The sequence below is a fragment of the Nuphar pumila genome, chromosome 4 (assembly GCF_984573655.1).
Source record: "Nuphar pumila chromosome 4, dmNupPumi1.hap1.1, whole genome shotgun sequence".
Taxonomy (NCBI): Eukaryota; Viridiplantae; Streptophyta; class Magnoliopsida; order Nymphaeales; family Nymphaeaceae; genus Nuphar; species Nuphar pumila.
The window spans coordinates 117,914,498-117,936,037 of NC_143252.1; the positions used below are offsets into that span (position 1 = coordinate 117,914,498).

Below are 21,540 nucleotides of genomic sequence, written 5' to 3' on the forward strand. Positions count from 1 at the left end.
TTTTGTAAAGAAATGCGTAAATCTTGAAATGTTAGCAGTGACTATGATGCCAACTCTTACATTGGAGAAAACAGCAGACTAGATCTCAATTGTTATTGAGAAAACATTAATGGTTGAACCTTTATGCTATACAGACTTAGGCTATACATGATGAAGAAAAAGTGACCATGATATACTTGACGGATCAAGAGGCACAGCTAACTAGCTAATACCATATAGCTTTTTTTTTTCAAATGGCTTCTGCATTTTTTTGCATGATTCACTTGTACATGACTTAATGGTCATGCCATGATAGGAAAGACAGCTATGGAGGTGGCTGGAAGTAGCTTAAATTTTACAAGCTCGTGTGACTCATTTTCTCCTCCTTCTCATTATTGGTTGGTGTGCTTGACCTGTGATCACTGGATTCAGATCTTTAAACTGTATGGCAGATTTGTTCTATTTTCCCACTTGTGCACTATTATGAGTTTTAGATGTTTTTGATTACCAAGTGGAATTATAAGGTGAAATATGATAGTATAGGTTCTACAAGGATCTTTACAAGAAACTATTTGTTAATGACATTATTCTTGGGTTGCAGGATTCCAACAAGCATCCCGGTAGAGCCACGAAGCTCAAGGCTGAAAGATAAGAAAAGAGGCGAAGGAGAATCAATGATTAGAGAGCTATTTGTCCAAAATGTAATTCAAACCAATGAACTGCTTTATATCCTCTATAGTAAAGGATCAATGTGCCTTCTACTTCCTCCAAATGATTCAGACATTTCTGTATGCTCAACATTACATGACAGACCTAAAGGAAAGGTAAAATCTAGGCTGCCCATTGGTTTATGCAGCCCCAAAGAAGCACCTGAATCAGTAACTAAGATTTCCTGCGATACTACACCTGAAGGAATGATGCTTGACAGGCAAGTTAATGGTTCCCATTTGCTGAAAGGAAAATCTGAGCCTATAGGCAAGGGGAATAGGCCCTGTGCTGTTAAGTATGCTCAATGTGAAATGCAAGATATGCACTCTTTAAGTTCAGAGTCTCTCCGCATAAGTTATGGAAAGGAATGCTCCTCTTCTGGTGATTTGCTGCTTGATCAAGGATTTTTCTCTTGTGTCACTTGTGGAATTTTAGGTTTTGCTTGCATGGCCGTTATTCAACCTTCAGAATTAGCTGTCAGAAACCTGTCTCGTGATTGCAGCTATTTGACTGGGCAGATTGATGGTTCTGGATTAACAAGTGGTACACATGCAGTTGATGGGAATAATTTAGATATGAATTCTCATTGTGGTAAGTTTTGCTTTAAAGATACATGTCATATATATATATATATATATATATATATATATATAATTTAATTGACAAGAAGTTTCTCTAGTTTTTTGAAGTTCCCATATTGTTTCAAATTTCTTATTCACTCAGTATTTGCTATAAAATATAATTCAGTCTCCTAAGAATAGCGTTCTCCACCTCCCTCTCTCTCTCCCTCACACACACACACACAAACACTTTGTGCATACAGGGAAAATATTGACCACTCTCATGGGTTCCAAATCCCTTAGTATGTTTTGACCAAATCTGACGTCATGTAAGTGTTCACCATGGTCAATAGGAATCAACTCTTGGATTTTTTTTTTCAACATAAAAATATGATTTTGTGAGGGTTGAAAATTCGGTACATTGTAGGCCATTGATTTTTCAACCTTTTAAAAATCTGACACACACGTCAGAAGAACATGAACCATGAGCTGATTTCTACTAAACCAAACATATAGATCATATCTGGAGTGTCAGGTATGCAAAAAAATAAAAAAAGAGAAATTTAGAGTTTTCGAATAGATGGTTTGGAACCCACAAGGGTAGCAAACATTATCCCTTAATACATACATTAATACATTCATGCATATATATATACACCATTTCATTAACACCCACAAAAGGTTGTGGATGTTATCAGATCATATATATATATAAATATAAATACAAATAAATGAATAAAGTATGTGTGTGCCTTCATGTGTGGGTGTGCGTGTGGGTATGATTCATACACACCTCCAAGGGACGACCTAGCTTGTATTAAGGTTTTGGGCATTGCTTTGTAATTGGATCGAGTTGCAAGTACTTGTAACTGGGTTTTCTTATTGTTTGGTTTTGATACTTGTTGGATTGGATCTATTAGGGGCTTTGAGATCCCAATCTCATGGACTTAGCCACACCACTCTATAAGTAGGTGATGGATCTTGTATGGCTCATACCTTTGGAATCATAATCAAATTGAGCTCTTCTCTCTTGAGATTAGCTTTGGGAGGATCTTCACCTCTAATTGAGGAGAATTTGCTCTTGATCTCTAGGTCCCACCCTAGAGATTAGGAGAATAAACCTCACTTAGCCTCTGTTGCCTTCCATTATTCCAATTCCAAGCTAGGGGGCCCCTTGTTTTCCCAAATTTCTTTCAAGTTCACCATTTCCTACCTTTTCCACTCCAATTAGTGTTAGAATCCTATCAAGGTATGGGTGTGTGCGTGTTGGGGGGGGGTGCATGCAGAATTGAGATATGGTGTAATGTGATTGCACACTTCAAGTGTACTGCTCAACCTCGTCACCCACCATGTGTTGTTGGGCCCTACAACTGATAGGCTGTATCCCAAAGATGGTGGGTGATAGGGTTCAACAACACACTAAACACTTGCAATCACATTGCACTCGATCCTCCCTCGTGCATGTATTAAGATGTGATCTATTGGATTTGGATTTGGATCCAGATTCAATAGATCACGTCTCAATACCCTCCCTCAAGTTGTTCATGGTAAGAACAATAAACAACTTTCCCTTTAAGTACCAAATCCGTTCCTTAATCTTTTTGTGAACAAATCTGCAACTTGATCCTACTTCTGAACAAATTGAGTAGAAATCTCCTCACTTTCAACTTTGCTTCTAATAAAGTGTTGATCTATCTCTATATGCTTCGTTCTTCTATGCTGAATAGGATTGAGAGATATCTTGATCACACTTTGATTATCACAAAACATGATAGAACTTGACATCTGTTGATATAAATAAGACAATAGATATTTAATGCAAATGATTTCAGATGATGTTGTCGCCATTGACCTGTATTCGGCTTCAGTACTGGATCGAGTCACTACCTTTTGTTTTTTACTGCTCCATGAAACCAAGTTCTTTCCAATAAAAACATAATAGCCAGAGACAAACCTTCTTTCATCCGGATCTCCTGCCCAATTAGCATCTGAAAGGGCCATAACTGTTAAAACATCTTTATCTCTATCATTTTTTCGATAACGAAGCCCATCGCCAAGAGTGCCTTTCAGATATTGAAGGATTCTTTTAATAGACTCAACATGATTCACACAAGAACAATGCATAAACTGAGAAACTTGATTGACTGCATAAACAATGTCAGGATGAGTAAAAGTGAGATATTGAAGCATACCCACAATACTTCTATATCTTGTAGGAACATCGAAAATGCCCCCTTCATCACGTCCAAGTTTTTTCTCCAAGACACTTGGAGTAAATATTAGTTTGCAATCTTTCATTCCAGAAGCAATTAACAAAAGATAGAAAAGATTTTATTTACAAAAAGGTTTAGTTTATACAAAATAGGGGGAAATCATCCACCCTTATCAACATAAGTACAAAAACCCCCAAAAGAGAAGCAGCCAGAACGCCGAGCGAGGTGAAGCTTGGATCATGTAGCATTGCACCGCCGCCTGTCAGGAGAGCCTACCTGTCACCTACACCCATAAAAATGGGGTCAGTCCTAAAAACTGGTAGGTGCGCGAAAAGAATAAAATGAACAACAACTAAGCTAAAGCATGCTCAAATCTAAGCAGATAGAAACTGATACAACAGGCAGTAAACATGTGAAAAGCAAAACCAATCAGTATATCATCATGAGCTCAAGCAAGCTAGTGGCAAGGTAAAACAGGCAGTCAAAAGCAAGAACGAAGAACAGTTGTGAGCATGCCATATTGTATTCTGATTATTATCTGATCATTGTGGGTACGCACAATGTATAAAACGTAGAAACTGTCAAAATCCATTCGGGGGTTCATTATGCTGTCTTTTATCATACCCCGAAGGACTAATTGAGTCCGCTCATAAGGAAAGACCAGTGGCCAAGAGAGTAAGTTCCCAAAGGCAAAACAGGGCCCAAGGATGCATCCAACTTCTGCAGAAGTGTCGGGCGACTACCACCTAGGATACTTATGGTAATGCCATTTCCCCTAACTCCGATGACTGGGGAGGTCGGACCTTTGCCCGTAATAGCCATTAATGGTCTGTCCATCGGAGGTTTTGTACCATCCATCCTCTCTCTTGATGAACTGTCCCGAACAAGCACGATGAGGAGTTTTTTCTTCATGATCGCCTTGCTCTACATGCTCTGATCGATTCGACCCACTCGAGCATCTTGCCTGTGAAGGCGCATGATTATCATTTAATGCAATGTCCACAATTATGCTTTCTCGCACACCATAAAGCCTATCCATCTTGTGCTACTCATCGTAGCATCACATATTATTGCCAAGAGATGCGGCCAGGCTGATAGCCACGGACCACAAGGAAGCACTCAAAACAAGCTCAAAAACTGCCAGTAATCTCTAAAGATACCTGCGAAATAGAACAATAGCATGATCGCAATTTATATAACGCAGGCAAGAAGTAAAGCAGTAAGAGTATAAACAACAAGCAGGTCAAACACAAGACCAAGGCGCATAGAGCGCGAGGCAACAAAAATAAAGTACAAAAACGTAAACAGGACAAGGATCATGAAACCGCGTCTTTGAATCAAAAGACAGAAAGTAAAGTGCCAGGACAAGGATCGCGAAACCGCGTCCTTGAATTAAAAGAACATACATATATAACTTAGCTTCTGTCCAAAGACTAATGGGCAAGTTACAACCATGCATCATACTCATTGCACTTTCCACAATATGTCTGTGTTTACGTTCAACAATTTCATTTTGTTGTGGAGTGTATGGGCAAAAAACTCTACGATGTATCCCATTATCTTGAAGAAAATCTAAAAATTCTTTGGAGGAATACTCACCACCTTCTTCACATTGGAGAATTTGAATATTTTGGGAGAATTGAGTTTTAACGTAGGCATGAAAGTGACGGAAAATAAGAAAAACCTTTGATTTGTGTTTCATAAAGAATATCCAGGTAAAACGAGAGAAACTGTCAATAAAAGATACATAATATTTACTTCCAGAAGAAGAAGGATTGGGGGCTGGGCCCCAAACATCAGAACATATTATCTCAAAGGGCATGAAAGCTCTTTTATTTATTTGATGAAAAGGAAGTACATGACTTTTGCAGACCTGGCAACTGTGACACATTTTATCCTTCAATGAAGGTGAAACAGACTCTGAAAGAAAATCATTGGACACTAACTTTTCAATAAAGACTTGACCACAATGACCAAGACGAGAATGCTAGAGATCTGGCTTATTACATTTGGATATACTTAGGATGGTTTTAGAGACATGATCAGACTTGGGCTTTAGGACACTGGAGGCTGGATCTTCATTGAAGACATACATGTTTCCACGTCACTCTCTTTTAGCGAACATCTCCTTCGTTTGAAGATCCTTGACAAAGACAGAAGTAGGAGTAAATTTCACAGATGAATTGGTAGAGTCAACAAGCTTAGAAACAAAAACAATATTTTTCTTTATATTTGGTGCATGAACAACATCAGATAAAGGAATGGATGACTCAGACAAAGGAATGAGGACGTTGCCTATGTTTGAAATAGGGTGACGAGTCTCATCTCCAGTTACAATATTAGATTTACCAAAATAAGGAGTCAAAGTAGAGAACTTACATGTATTGCCAGTGACATGAGTTGTTGCCCCAGAGTCAACATACCATATTCCAGCATCATTCTGTTTTAGATTTAAGTTGGCCATCGCAGATAAGAGAAGATCCTTAGCATCATCACTAACCCGAAATGTACCTGCAGTTCTTGATGTAGCAACATTTCTATTATTTGGCATTCTATTTCGATTTTGTGGGTTGAACCAACAGTTGGCTTTGATGTGACCTCGTTTGTTACACTGGTAGCATGTGGGAACATTCTTTGAAAAACTGACAGTGGAATTTGGTGTAGGTAGTAACCCACGTCCACCCTAGATTGGAGTTCCCCTGCCTCTACCACGTCCTCCTCGTGCACGATCAACTATCATCCCTGTGGCAAGAACCTCATGCATAGGTGATTGTCCTGTTGAAGCATCAGACATGCTTTTTCAGAGTCATCTCGTACTGAAAGAGTTTGGTACGTAATTTCTCAAAACTGAGCAACGTAGGCAAGCATAATAAAGAGGTAACAAAAACATGATACTCTGATCCCAGGGCATTCAGTGTCTACTGCACCTTTTCTTTATCTGGCATTGGATACCCAACCATGGCTAATTGGTCTGTGATGCTTTTGACTTGATTTAAGAATTCAATAATGCTCATTGCCCCCCTTTTTTAACATTTGAAATTCACGTTTAAGAAGCAACACTTTAGCCTCTGATATCTGAGAGTAGGTCTGAGCTAAAGCCTCCCACAAAACTTTAGATGTGCAATCATCAGGAATGAAAATCAATACTTCTTGTGACAATGTGGAAGTGATGTACGCAGCGAGGGCCTGATCGCGCTTCATCCAAGTAACAAATGCAGGATTGCGAATAATATTCGACAATCCTCCGTCCTCTTTGGCTTCGGTTGTGATAAATTCTGGAGGCATTGGAGTGGAGCCATCCAAGTGACCTGAAAGATCTTGACTTCGAATAAAATGGGCAATTTGCCGTTTCCAAGTCAGATAGTTGTTTGTAGTTAGCTTTTCCGAAACTAGCTGCCCCAGGAAATTGGAAGAAAGACCCGAATTGACTGAAGTATCCATTTGTAAGTTTGTTGACAGAAATCTTTTTTTTTTAAACAGAAAGACACTAGTGGCTGAAACTTGACTGTTTTATCATAAACTGGCAAAGTTGACAAAAATCGGCACAGAGAAAACAATGTCACGATAAGAGAAATATATTTTTGTGAGTGTAGAAAAAAAACTTTACAGAAAATGAATGGGAGATGAAAACAACTGATCTTAAATATGATTTCAGAATTATGTGAAACTCACAGTAAAACTGAGATAATATTTAGATGAAAGGAACGGGAAAGGGGAAGGTGTGACCAGTAGATTTAGAGCTCGGGCAGGTAAAATGAACGAGAATGGGGCAGGCGTGACAGGCATATTCCAAACCAAAAAAAAAAGACGTGATATAAGAATGAAAACTAGAAACAGGTGGAGAAGGAAAGAATACGAGAGGAAAAACAAAAATGATGAATGGAACCAAAAACGATGAAACGATGTGACCAGCAGTAACGTGATATTCAGATGAGAGGAAAAGCGAGTCTGGTCTTTTGCAGGAAAAGATGGAACCAGATTTACGTGACTAGGCAGATCACGTGATATGAGAATGAAACTAGAAAGGAACTCAACTTTTGCATGAAAGGAAGGATGCAACAAGAAGGGACAACAGCAGATCTGAATATGTTTCAGATCTGCGATAGGGGAACTCAGCAAGTGAAAATAGATGAAGAAGACAGATGATGACGTTGAAAGGAAAAAGAATAATGTGACCTGTCGACGATGAGTGGAAGCCGACCTTTCACGTTGACGGAGCAAAGTCTTGACAACTTTTCACGCCCAGAAACTGCGTCGCTCTGATACCATGATAAAACTGCCTCTGATTGGCAGACTTTATCGAGAAAACCGAGAAAGAATAGAAGGGGAGAGGAGAGAGAAGTGAACTCGTTCTTTTCTGGGAATCGGCAGCCACAATCTTTTCTCTTGGTGGCTGCACTAAAACATCATTAAGATAAATAGGTTTACAATTCTTTTACATGGACAAAACTGCCCTGTGTTAGTAATGTATATTACATTACAATATAAACATACACGTGAACCATATGGATCCTCTACTGGATCCATATCCGATCCATATTCTAATAATTTGGTCACATTAGGATGTCCTAGTCTTTTGTGCCAATTTTTTATATCTTTCTTTTTCACAAAATTACAAAAAGATTGTCCATTACATAGAGATCTTCTCTTCTATGGCCTTGTCCAATCAGCTTTCCGGACTAGAGATCATGTACTAAACAATCATTAAAAGAGAATAAAACTTTACAACCAACAACAACAACAACAACAACTACGCCTTCATCCCAAAACAATTGGGGTCAGCGATATGAACCAAAAAAGAAATTCATTTTGGGTCTTCCACATGAATCCTTTTCCTCCAATCATTTCTATCCAACGCCATGTCCTCGGTGAGGTTCAAAGCATTCATATCCTTTCCTATCATCTCCATCCAAGTCTTCCTAGGCCTACCCCGACCTCTTTTAACTAATATATTTTCCCATTTCTCCAACCTTCTAACTGGAGCATCATTAGGCCTTCGCCGAATATGTCCAAACCACCGTAAACGATTCTCTCGCATCTTATTTTCAATGGGTGCAACACCTACCTTCTTACGTATCTCTTCGTTCCGAATCTTATCTTTTATTGTATTTCCACACATCCATCTAAGCATCCGCATCTCAGCTACACTCATTTTTTGAATATGATGTCTCTTGGCAGCCCAACGTACCATATAGTAAAGCGGGTCTAATAGTCGTCCTATAAAACTTTCCCTTCAACCGCAATGGCATTCTACGATCGCACAGCACTCCAGTAGCACTTTTCCATTTCATCCACCCAACCTTTATCCTATGATTTACATCTCCATCAATTTCTCCATACTTTTGAATGATGGATCCCAAATATTTGAAATAATCATTCACCGGTATATCTTGCTCACCAAGCTTCACTACACTCCCATCACTACTTCGTTGCTTACTAAACCGACATTCCATATATTCAGTCTTACTCTTACTCAACTTAAAACCTCTAGCTTCCAATGTCTGTCTCCATAATTCTAACTTAGCATTAACCCCAGCTCTAGACTCATCAATCAAAACAATATCATCAGCAAACAACATACACCACGGTACATTTTCTTGAATTGATCTCGTAAGCTCATCCATCACTATCGCAAATAGGAAAGGGCTTAAAGCAGATCCTTGATGTAACCCAACCGTTATCGGAAAATTGGTTGTCACCCCTCCACAAGTGCGGACATTGGTTACTACTCCTTCATACATATCTTTAATTATACTAATGTACTTGAGAGAAACACCTTTCTTCATCATTGTCCACCAGAGAACGTCCCTAGGTACTCTATCGTATGCCTTCTCTAAATCAATAAAAACCATATGCAAATCTTTGTTCATCTCTCTATATCTTTCAATAAGTTGTCTAAGAAGATGTATAGCTTCCATAGTTGATCTTCCAGGCATAAAACCAAATTGATTCTCCGATATCATGACAACCTTCCTCAACCTAGACTCAATCACCCTCTCCCAAAGTTTCATAGTATGACTCATGAGTTTTATACCACGATAGTTTGTGCAATCTTGTATATCACCCTTATTCTTATATAAAGGCACCAAAGTACTCTTCCTCCACTCATTAGGCATCTTATTTGTTCGCCAAATCAAGTTAAAAAGATTTGTCAACCATTCTAAACCTTTCTCTCCCAAGCATTTCCAAGCCTCGATAGGTATACCATCTGGGCCAACTGCCCTTCTTGATTTCATTTTCTTCAAAGCCTCTGCAATTTCTTTCTTTTGAATCTTGCGCATGAAGTCACGATTTATCTCATGAAAAGGAATGGAGAAGTCTCCAAGATCTTGAGCATGACTATCATTAAATAGCTTATCAAAATAATCTTTCCATCTCTCCTTAATCTCCTCATCTTTGACTAAAACCCTTTGTGTTTCATCTTTGATACATCTAACCATACCCAAATCCTTCGATTTCCTATCTCTCATCTTTGCAAGCCTATAAATATCCTTCTCGCCTTCTTTGGTATCCAACTTGTCATAAACCTCCTTATATACCTTAGCCCTCGCGTTTCGAACAACTTTTTTAGCTTCCTTCTTTGCTATCATATACTTCTCCAAATTCTCATTATCACGACTCTTACTTAGATTTCTATAACACTCTCTTTTAACCTTAATAGCTAATTTGACATCCTCGTTCCACCATGATGTATCCTTACCTAGTGGTGCACCGCCTTTAGACTCACCCAATACCTCCTTAGCTACTTTTCTCATACCACCCGCTATCTTATTCCACATTGATTCTGAATCCTCCTCGAGACACCAATCAACTTCCTTAACTACCTGCTCTACAAACATTCCTTGTTTAGCTCCTTTCAGTGCCCACCACTTAATTCTAGGATCTATCCTATATCTATCCCTTTTGCGGCATTGTCTAATTCTAAGATCTAAAATTAAGACTCTATGTTGTGTAGCTACACTTTCTCCTGGTATAACCTTACAATCGATGCAACAACCCCTATCTCTCTTTCTAAGTAGGAAAAAATCTATCTGACTCGTATTAACCCCACTTTTAAATGTTACTAGGTGAGACTCCCTCTTCCTAAACCAAGTGTTTGCTAAGATCATATCATAGGACAAACAAAAATCTAAAATCCTTTCTCCACTTTCATTTCTTTCTCCTATACCATAGCCTCCATGGATATTCTCAAATCCATCCCTACTAATGCCTACATGTCCATTAAGGTCACCGCCGATGAAAAGCTTTTCTCCATAAGATGTCTCTTGTACTACTCCATCTAAATCTTCCCAAAATTGATGCTTAATGGAATCATCTAAACCTACTTGAGGTGCATAAACACTAATAATATTAATAATATCCGTACCTAATACTAATTTAATAAGTAAAATTCTATCACCCTTCCTACGGACCTCAACTACATTATCTATAAACTGACGACTCATAGCAATCCCTACTCCATTCCTATTCCTATTTATTCCTGTATACCAAATCTTATATCCCCAAGGTTCTATCACTTTAGCTTTCTCACCTACCCATTTGGTCTCTTGAAGACATAAAATATCAATCTTTCTCCTACACATAACATCTACTAACTCTACCAACTTACCAGTTAAAGACCCTATGTTCCAAGTGGCTAACCTAATTTTATGGTCTTGGACTAACTTCTTTACCCCCACCCGTCCAACAAAGTGAGGGAACCCTTGCCTATTTGACACCACACCCGGGCGCCGGTGTGACGCGTCGCTTCTGGGCGACGACCTAGCAACCCTTGCACATTTATCACTGCCTCCGGGCCTAGAGAGTACAGCGCGTCGCTCAGTAGGGAACGCCCCAACGAAATTCTCATATTGGTTCATTTTCATAGGATATGACAAAGTTTTTATGCTGGCTGTCACAGGCCTACCGCAACCCTCCTCCTTTATCCGGGCTTGGGACCGGCAGTGTATAACTACATAGGCGGAGTTAGAATAAAATTTTACAACCATGATCTGTAATTTGTGAAATAGATTAAAGGTTCAAATTTAATTTTTGCACAACCCTAATATTTGGTATGTGAGTTTGGTTGTTTTTTAAAGATTCCAAAACTTTTAATTTTTAAGGATATTCCGTCGGTGGTTGAACCATAAGAATCATTTGAGTTAGAATGACATTCAGATAATATTGAATCATTTGGAGTCATATGAAAAGAGGCACCGGAGTCCAAGATCCAAGAAGTCTTACCAGGGTCACCACTGGTGGATACGACCGGCCCAGAAAAGGAAAAGCTTGAGTTTTGAACATTGGTTGTAGCGCCTCCATTAATTGAGTTAAAGATAGGGACCCAATGCATTTGAAGTCATCAACATCATTTCTTTCCACTGAAGCAACTCTCTTATCATCTCGGTGATCTTTCTTTCTTTTTAGACAAAACGGCTTGATGTGTCCCGGTTCATAACAATGATAGCATACGATTTTGCCACCTTTTTTGTCATTCCTCTCATAGTTAGGATCTCTCCCATTCACATTTTTCACAAAGTGAGGAGGTTTATAACTCCTAGTATGATTACCGGGCTTTGACATAGCAAGCACAGTTTCTTCATCCTTTGAAGCAGATGGCTTCTTCAATCTATTTTCTTCCATAGTCAATTCTTCAAGAGTTTCAATTATGGATGGCACACCTCCTCTATGAAAGAGAGCCGATTTAGTTCCCTCAAATTCAGGCCTAAGCCCATTCACAAATTGGTAGAAATGCTCCGTTTTAATTTGATTTTCATGGAGTTCTACATCTTGAGGACAATGCCATTTTGGCTCAAGAAGAGTCAATTCATCCTAAATGAGAGAAAGTGTGTTGTAATATTCTCTAATATTCATTTCTCCTTGGGTCATGGTTCTTACCTTGTTTTGGACATTGCATATGTGTGCAATATCTTTAAGACTATACATGTCTTTAAGATATTTTCATGCATCACTGGCGAAATCAAATTTCGCTAAACTAGAACATTTGTGGATGTCTACACTATTGATGAGCCATCCAATTATTTTGGAGTGACCCATCCTCTACTCTTTCCATTTTTTCTCATAATCGGAAACGACTTTACCCAGTTCCTCTTCTTGAAGACCAACCTCTTTCCCATTCTCAATTTTCGTAAGAATGAGCTTGGGTTCTCTTTCAGTACCGTCCACCAAGCCCCATAATCCTTTTCTCCCATATTTTGTGTTTAACTATGGATGCCCACATCACATAGTTTGTATCGTTTAGGCGTACGGGAATGGAGACCATTACCACTCTTTCATTCTCCATTTCCTTAAAAGGCTAAGAAAAAGGGTAGGGAACGAAGAGGAAAGAAAAAAAAGTGAAATACAAGACTTATTTGAGAGATGACACGCTTCCCCCGATGCAACAATCCTCGATTTGTTGAATCCCCTAAGCGTACGATTCTCTTCTTGATATTATCACAAACTTTCTTCAAAAAACTTGCCTTTGGACCACCAAAGCTCTGATACCATGTAATGAAGTGGATTGAATCCGATACACATGCAAGAACACACTTTCAGTCAAGTAAAAATACTTGATTGAATCATGAAACCACCCACACAAGGGTCTACAAACTTGTTATTGCATAGAAGCACTCAAAAATGAGTTGAGAATACAAGGCCACAAGAGGCCAATATATAATACAATGGAGCCAATAGGGTGCAGCTCCATATGGCTGTTGGGGCTGCACCCAATGGTCATAAATATAGCTGTTGGGGCAGCTCCAACAGGTATATGGAGCTGTCCCATCAAATCTGAAAAAGACAAAAGGTGAAAAAAAGAAAAAGACAAAAAATAAATATATGAAATAAAATACAGAAATGTCAGCCCCTAATGGGCTGACACCTATTACAGAGAAAAGACTGAAATACCCCTAATGGGTATTTCGGTTAACAATAAACACATATACATATACGTATATGTATATGTATATACATATATATATATATATATATACACACACGTATATGTATATCTTAACAGTTATTACTTTAGAAATATGAGCAATATCTATATATGTGTTACTTTATAATTTTGTTAATAAGTGGTGATGGTTAACATTAGTAACTTATTAGGTACCTAACAAATGCACCAAAAAGTCTTGGGGAGATTGATGTATAAAGCTAGGTGCTTAAACCACTAGGGATGTAACAAAACATCACTCTGCTACTGACATCCTTTGAGGCCCACATTGGGATGGCTTTCAGTCTGGTCTCAACTCTAATGGTTTTTTCCATTTTTTAGTGTATCTAGCGTTGTTACGGTAGCCCTTTCCCCAGGTCACCCCCTTTTAGGAATTGAACCTTGACATTTGAGGCTGCTTTGATATGAAAAGTAGATACCTGGTGAATACACCGAAACACCCTAGGATGATTAAGCTGTGTAAAACTTGGCTCTTACAATAAAATGATTGTAACAAAGCCTATATGATATTTTAAAATTTTTAAGAGACAAAGATGTGGTTAACCTGGCAAGACCTTTAGTCAATGTTAACAAGTTCACACATTTTTTTTTCCTCTTACATATTTTGAAATACCATGGTGGTTCCAAATATCGATCGTTACCTCTAGTCTAGAGTTAATTAATCAGATTTCAATTAACAGGCACATTTGTTTGCTGTACTTGTGGAATATAACAGATATTTTAATATTCATTTTAGATGTATTCAAATGCCCTTGGTGGTGAAATCTAATTTCAGGACTCACTATGGTACTTCAGGACTTTTGGGGGTGAAAGATGTGGTGAACTAGTTAACATCCACTAATTGGATGTTATATAATATTGAAAATTGATTTTGTTTCCTTCGTTTTCCCTTCTGGAAATATAGCTTGTTTGATTAAGTTCTATGGCACCAAGGGCTAGAGATGAACAGACCAATTATGAAGGTAAGTAAGATAGGGGTGTGTTTAGAATGCGCCAACTTTTTATACCCTTATTGGCGTTAATTAATAATGGCTATAACAAGGCATACAAAAGGTTTAATTGTGAACTTGCTTGTGCTATTACTTTTGGCTTTTTTTCTGAGTGGTGTGGGTGACAGTCTGAGTTGAAAGTTCATGTTTGCTTCTTTATTGTCAAATTTTAATTATATTCGGTACTTTCATACTACTTGACTTGTTTACTATTTATTGATTGCAATGTCAAAGCTATTTATACGTCACCTAGTTGATATTCTTTCGTACTTTTTCTTACTTTTCTATTTTTATGATTTCCTATTACCTTTTGGATTCTTACTTCTCTGATGACATGCCAGAAAATTGAAAAGAAGTTACAAATTCACAAGTGATAAGCCAAATTTTAATTTTGACATGCACGATAACACCACAAATCAGAAGAGCTTTCTTTACCTTTCTTTCCTGGTTGTGGATGTTTTTTTATCATAGCATGGTGTTTCATGTTGTATATTGATTGTTCTTAAACACAATATATGATGATACGATTATTTATTTGGGTTGCAGGAATCAATGAGGATGATGACAGGATCCACTGTGCTGAATTTGTTACCAAACCAAATGCTGATCTGGTTTTTGAGAACCTAGGCAGTAACCGTGTGTCTGCACTTGATCTGTTGGCTGTCGCTTATGGGGACCCATCAGATTCTGAGGAGGATGTTGACCAAATTGAGTTTGCTGTACATACTGAAAACCCAGCATCTGGCGGTGCTTCTGATACTTTGTCTTTAAGATCTAATTCTCTTGATGAAATTCCAGTTGGCAGTGATAATCTACTTATGAAAAGCCCATCACACCATGGTGAAACTGCTTCAGAATTCGATCAAGATGTCTTAAAATCTCCTCAAGATGAAGTTGTTGCTGAAATTTGTCAAGTTAAAGGTGATTCAGAGAAGGTAACTGAAATCTCAGAGGTCAAGGTGGAGAAACTGGATAATTCAGAATGTCCCTCGAGGGAAGGCTTGGAAAACTTTGTGCAGATTGAGTCAAATTCTTCAGTTAATATTTATGACTCGACGGCAACATGCCAGAACATGATGACATCTGATAAAAAGGTGCCATGTAAGGAATCAATGGGCAATTCATCCAATGAAGGTGAACTAACTACTGGGCTATGTGGAGAGTTCAACACTGCAGAAAATGGTGAAGTGTTTCAAGATTTGGATTCAACTTTTAGAAGCTATTCTGATCGTATACCAAATGAAAATTCTGTTGAAGCAACACAACTTAGGAGCTTTGATATGCTAGGCAATGAAGGAAAACTGATGCACCTTCAGGGTTCTAATGTTGAGTTTTCAAGAATGCATGTTTTCTGTCTAGAACATGCTGTGGAGGCCCAAAGGCAACTTGAGCCAATTGGTGGAGCACGCATAGTGCTATTGTGCCATCCAGGTGACCCATAGTATGACGTATTTATATAAATTTTTATTCCTTTATATCATTCTAATGCTTTGCTGCTTATGATTTATTTTATCTTTTGTTCGTGGTGTTCAATTACATTGATGGTGGATTTGTGTATATTTTTGTTCTTGTTATCATTCTAACGTCTTTGTTGCTTACAATTTATTTCGTCTTTTGGATATGGTCTTCAATTACATCTAGGATGTACTTCTGTACATTTTATTTTCTTGGTATATCATTCTAATGATTTACTGCTTATAATATATTTCATCATTTTGACATGATTGTATCTATTTCATCTAAATATTTTCTGATAAGAATTTCTTCAATATGCCGGTCAATTTGATGAATCATAACTGAATTTGTGAAAGATTTATACCTTAACCAAGGGGTGTTGTATAATTTTCAATGTGTTATTGCATACATGCACACTGATGTGTGTGCATACATACCACACATTGATGAGTGAATTATGTTTATATACACATGACTGACCCTATCAGTTATTTCATTAGCTGGCCAAGTTTTTTCCTAGTCCATGTCAAATGGTTGCTTAGTGAATGAAATTGCCTTTTTGCTCTTCATTTATGAATAACTTATCAATGTATTTTACAAATAAATGTTGGAAGTTTAGCTATTTTATTTGATTAGATCATGAATGCCCAATTTTTTTCCTTTTGCAAAGCCATAAAACATAGTTGGCTAATATGGTTATTGACAAGTTAGGCGGTTATTTGTGACTAGGTGATAAGGTTTCTTTTTTGTAAGTTACTACATATGTGTATCTAGGAATTAACATCCTTTCCTTTATTAGTTACCACAGAGGAGCTAATCTTGCTTTTGTTTTTGGGATTTTTCTTCGTGAGCTCACTGGTAACACACATTGCTGGTGCTTGAACATCATCAGGCACTTGAGGACATGGCTTAATATCATTACCCTCTTTTGATAAACAAAACTTAAAGCATGTAATGCTTCTAATCTATTCATCCTGCAATATTTGCAATACTTTTTGTGAATCTTGTTCAACATGTTCCTAGAGTGGGTCTTTTCCTCTTACCATTGTTTTGCATTGAACAAAAGAGATAAGCTTAGCTCATTAAACTTTTAGTATTTCTATCCATAACCAAATAAGATTATTATTACTTTTATGTGTAGCTAGCTGGACTGCTCAAAGCTACCTTTAAAATATAACTGATTGCAATGACTACTATTTTATTCCACCATAGTTAGTAATAGCCATGTAGGAGGTGTAATGAAACAAGGTGTGCACAAACACAATGGCACTAAAAGGGCAACAAAAGTGCACAAACACAAAGCCACTAATGGGCTAAATACAATAAGCCACAAAGGGCTAAACACACAAAACTTGCAAAGAGCAAGGACACATAAAAAATATAATCTTTATACTATGTCACAGGGATTCGGCCAGACAGGTGTCGCACCCGCGTCGACGCGATGCGGGTGCACGTGCGGCACCAGGTGCGGTCAACCAGACCCTGGGTGCATTGACCGCACCCAGGGTCATTTTGGTCCAATTTTTTTATTTTTTATTTTTATTTTTTGCCCTGTGAAATGGGCTGTGGAATTTAAAAAAAAAAATCTGCTGACAGCTGACCGCGCAGCGGGACCCGCCCCTTGCTGGATTTTGATTTTGATTTTGATTTTGGCCTCGATAGCTTCGATCTCTTTAGAGTCGCCTATTCTCTGACGAGGACTTCCAGATTCTTCACCTCTCCCCACCCCTTGCGGGATCCCTGCAAGTAGTGATGAGAGAATGAAAGGACGAAACAACCGATGCCTGCTTGCTGCTGCTGCTCTTGTTTTATAAAATGGGCACTTGTGTCCACAACATCTGACGAGCTTTGTTGGCATCCCATGCTATTCCTGCCTCCAAACAATGAATTTGCAGCGTTGGTTAACTTGGAAATGATGATCCATCTTCCTCAAAAATTAAAACCAAAATTCAAGAGCCTTTTGAAGTCTTTATCCTTCAACCATCCAGATCTTTCTTCGTCAAGGATTTTCTCTCTCCATAATAAATGATAATGGTGGTGGTAGCCTTGGTGGCTATTAGTATTCACTTTTCTCCTGACGAGATGGGTGCTCTAGCCGTAGCCTGGTGTAGACCTCTTTTTTCCACATGTCAAATTCAATAAATTTCTTTTAGCTGTCATCCAGAGTCCAGACTGGAGATCTGTGTGCAACTGTATATAAAATGAAATTTGAAGAACCCTAGGCAGTGGCGTTGGAGCCGTAGGCCTCGTGAAGACTCTCTCTCTCTCCAACAAACCACATCAAACCTTTCGCTTATATTTTTTTTCGTGAAGACCAGGGAGTTTCAGACATGATTGAATCATGACAGTCAGCAGAATGCAGCAGGCTGGGTCGATCAGATTGCCAATCCTTTCGGTTCATCAATTTTGTCCCGTTGCGCCAAAGTACACAACAAGCAGAACGTGGGTAACAAGTCTTCAAACAAACACACCAGAAAAAAAAACTGGTTATAAGTCCTATATATATATATATATATATATATATATATATATATATATATATATATATATATATTCGCATCCCCGCACCCGCACCCATGTGACATAGTCTTTATAAAATGCTTAAGAAAATGCATTAAACAAAGCCACTATTTATACACATCATAAGGCATGAGGAATGCCTTTGGGAGCTCCCAATGTCTCTATGGTCAAAAAACCATGGAGCCCCTAAACAAACAAAGAAAGAAAAAATAAAGAAAATAAAATAAAGAGAAGAATCCCTATTGGATGGACCCTATTACAAATAGAAATGACCAAAATACCCCTGGTGGGTATTACCTATTACAATAAAGAAAAATATAGTATATATATATAAACACCCCCTTAAATTGATGGGGATATCATTGAAAGTTTACCTAAGAGGGAAGAGAATCAAGGTGACAATAAAGCTTTGGTGAAGAAATCTGCAAGCTGATATTTTAACTAACATAAAGAAGTTAAATAGTTTTCCTTAGAATTTTGTCTCGAACATAATGACAGTCCATCACGATATGTTTTGTTTGTTTGTGGAATGTGTGGCTGCTAGAGATATAGATTGCACTTTTGTTGTCACAACACATCTTCGAAGAAGTTGAGATGATGACACCCATATCCTTGTAGAGACTTCTCAGCTAAACAAGTTCATTGTTAGTAGTCACCATCGCTTGGTATTCAACTTTAGTGGAAGACAAGGACACCTTTTGTTGTTTCTTAATCTCCATGATATAAGTGCATCACCTAGAAATATACGGTAACCTATAGTGGAAATATGATCATTGAGATTACCACTCCAATCAGAGTCAGTATAAGCAATTAAACTAAGAGATGAAGATAACAAGAAGTGTCATTTTGTCATTGTCCCCTTTAAATATCTGATAATACGCATGACTGTTGTCGTATGAACGAAAGTGGAAGAATGTTGAAATTGACTTGCATTGTGAACCACATAAGCTATATTTGGCTTGGTGATGGATAAGTATATAAGATACCTGATCAACTGACGGTAGAGAGTAGGATCTTCTAATGGAGTTCTATCATTGGCCCTCATCTTGGCATTGATCACGTCTGGAGTATCTATCTTCTTTTCGTCAGTTAGACCCAGAGTTACCAGTCGGGGAAGCGGGAGCGGGAAGCGATACAGGAAGCGGGAGCGGGAAGCGAGGCACTTTAAAAAATTTAGGAAGTGAGAAGCATGGGATGACTTAGAAGAAAATTACGAACCGTCTCGGAAGCGACCTAGGAAGCGAGGGGGAAGCGAAAAAAAAATAAAAAAATGAAAAAAATGGGGAAGCGTGGGGGAAGCGCGCTTCCCTGCACATTTCAGAAGCGCGATGTTTCACACTTCCTAAACGCGCTTCGGGGAAGCACGCTTCCCCATGCGCCTAGGCGCTTTCGATAACTCTAGTTAGACCAAAAATAATATCCGATGCAAGTTTCATATGAGAAAGCACATACCTCCTAGGAGAGAGTAGGCAACTTCAATACCTAAAAAATACCTCGGAAAACCAAGGTCAGACATATCAATTTTTTTTTTAATAATATTCTTGTTTTCTTCAATGCCCTTTTTATCATTTTCAGTGATGATCAAATCATCAACGTATAATAACAGCACAATTATACTATTCCTTGCATTTCTAACAAAGAAAATATTGTCAGTATAACATGAGACAAAACCGCTATCAATAATAATACTACTAAATTGATCATTACCAAGCCTTTGGGGCCGGTTTATGACAGTCTTTTTAATTTTAAGAATTTAGCTCTTTTCAATATTATACTCGGGTGGAGGATCCATAAAAGCTTCTTTACAAAAATCACCATTAAGAAAAACGTGTTTAACATCTAACTGATAAATAGACCATCGTTGAATGGATGCTAAGCCAATGAATCTCCTAACACTAGTCATCCTAGCGACAATAGCAAAAATCTCATCATGGTCAAATATCATTTTCTTGTGAATACCCCCTTAACCACTATCTAGCTTTATACCTTTCTAAAGACCATAGTCACATATATCGCCGATATTTTGAAAATATCGTGATATTAGTTGTAAATTGAAAAAATGATATTAAAGGTAAAATATCGCGATATTTTCAGAATATCAGAAATTTATATATATCGCAATATTATCGTTGTAACAACACAACAATTGCTGTTTTTTTAAATAGTTAGTGTAAGGGTATTTTTGGATTTTTTTAAAAAATGGGATACATATGTCTTTACTAATTTTTTAATAGGTTAGTTTGGGTATATAGTATGCATACCTTTTGACTTTTGTTAGGGTTACGTGTTCATGTTTTAAAAAGTCAAAAAGCGCAACTTTTTAAAAAAGAGAAAGAAAGAACATGGAAAGAAAGAAAGAAAGAAGAGAAAGAGGCTGCATTTCCAAGCTAACAGGAAAAGAAAGAAAGAAGAGAAAGACGAAGGGAAGGAAGGAAATAAGAAAGAAGAAGGGAAGGAAGAAAAAAAAGAAAGAAAGAAAGAAAGAAAGAAAAGGGAAGCAGGAAAAAAAAAGAGGAAGGGGGTTGTCGTGAGAGGGAGCTGCCTTGCAACAGGGGGTTGTCGTTGGCTGCCCTGCAACAAGGGAAGAAAGAGGGAAGGAAGAAAAAACCTATTTTTGAAATCCCGAGATTCATTAGAAAACCTATAATATCCCTATGTTATACCTTGTCGAGATATAGCTGATAGCCAATGCCCACTTAGATTCAAGAAGGGAAAGTTCATCCCAAAAAGGGGATAGTGTGCTAAAGTAGTCACACACATTCATATCCCTTTGTTTAGTAGCTTTTATTTTTTCTTTAAAAAAATATTGCCTTGCTAAGTCTCTTTGGGTATACATACCCTTCATGAAGTTTCAAGCCCCATTGGCTTTTCTAAATTTTGCAAGGTTGGCACAAATTTTGAGTTCAACATTGCTCGTAAACCACACCAAGATTTTGGCATGTTCACTTTTCCAATATTCAACTTTGGATTGATATTCAATTATAACTTGTTCTCTTTCTTTTTCATTAAGAACCTTCTCCTAATCTTCTTCCTTCTTGGTGAGTTTAAGAATAGGCTCAAATACGGTACCACGAACATAATCCCAAAGTGTTTTGCCTTTAAAGTGATTTTGCATGGCGTCCGCCCACATTAAATAGCTGGAGCCATTAAATTTGAAGGAGGGATCAATCTTTGAA

General features: G+C 37.9%; 1 protein-coding gene across 1 annotated transcript in view; it reads left to right on the forward strand.

The window, feature by feature from the left end:
* LOC149840780 (lysine-specific demethylase JMJ705-like) overlaps positions 1 to 21,540 on the forward strand; it is a 52,125-nt gene that overhangs the window by 27,370 nt on the left and 3,215 nt on the right. Inside the window, exons 5-6 of the mRNA XM_090003327.1 lie at positions 581 to 1,278; positions 14,936 to 15,820. Of these exons, the coding sequence (XP_089859453.1) occupies positions 581 to 1,278; positions 14,936 to 15,820 (1,583 nt within the window). The remainder of the gene's footprint in view (positions 1 to 580; positions 1,279 to 14,935; positions 15,821 to 21,540) is intronic.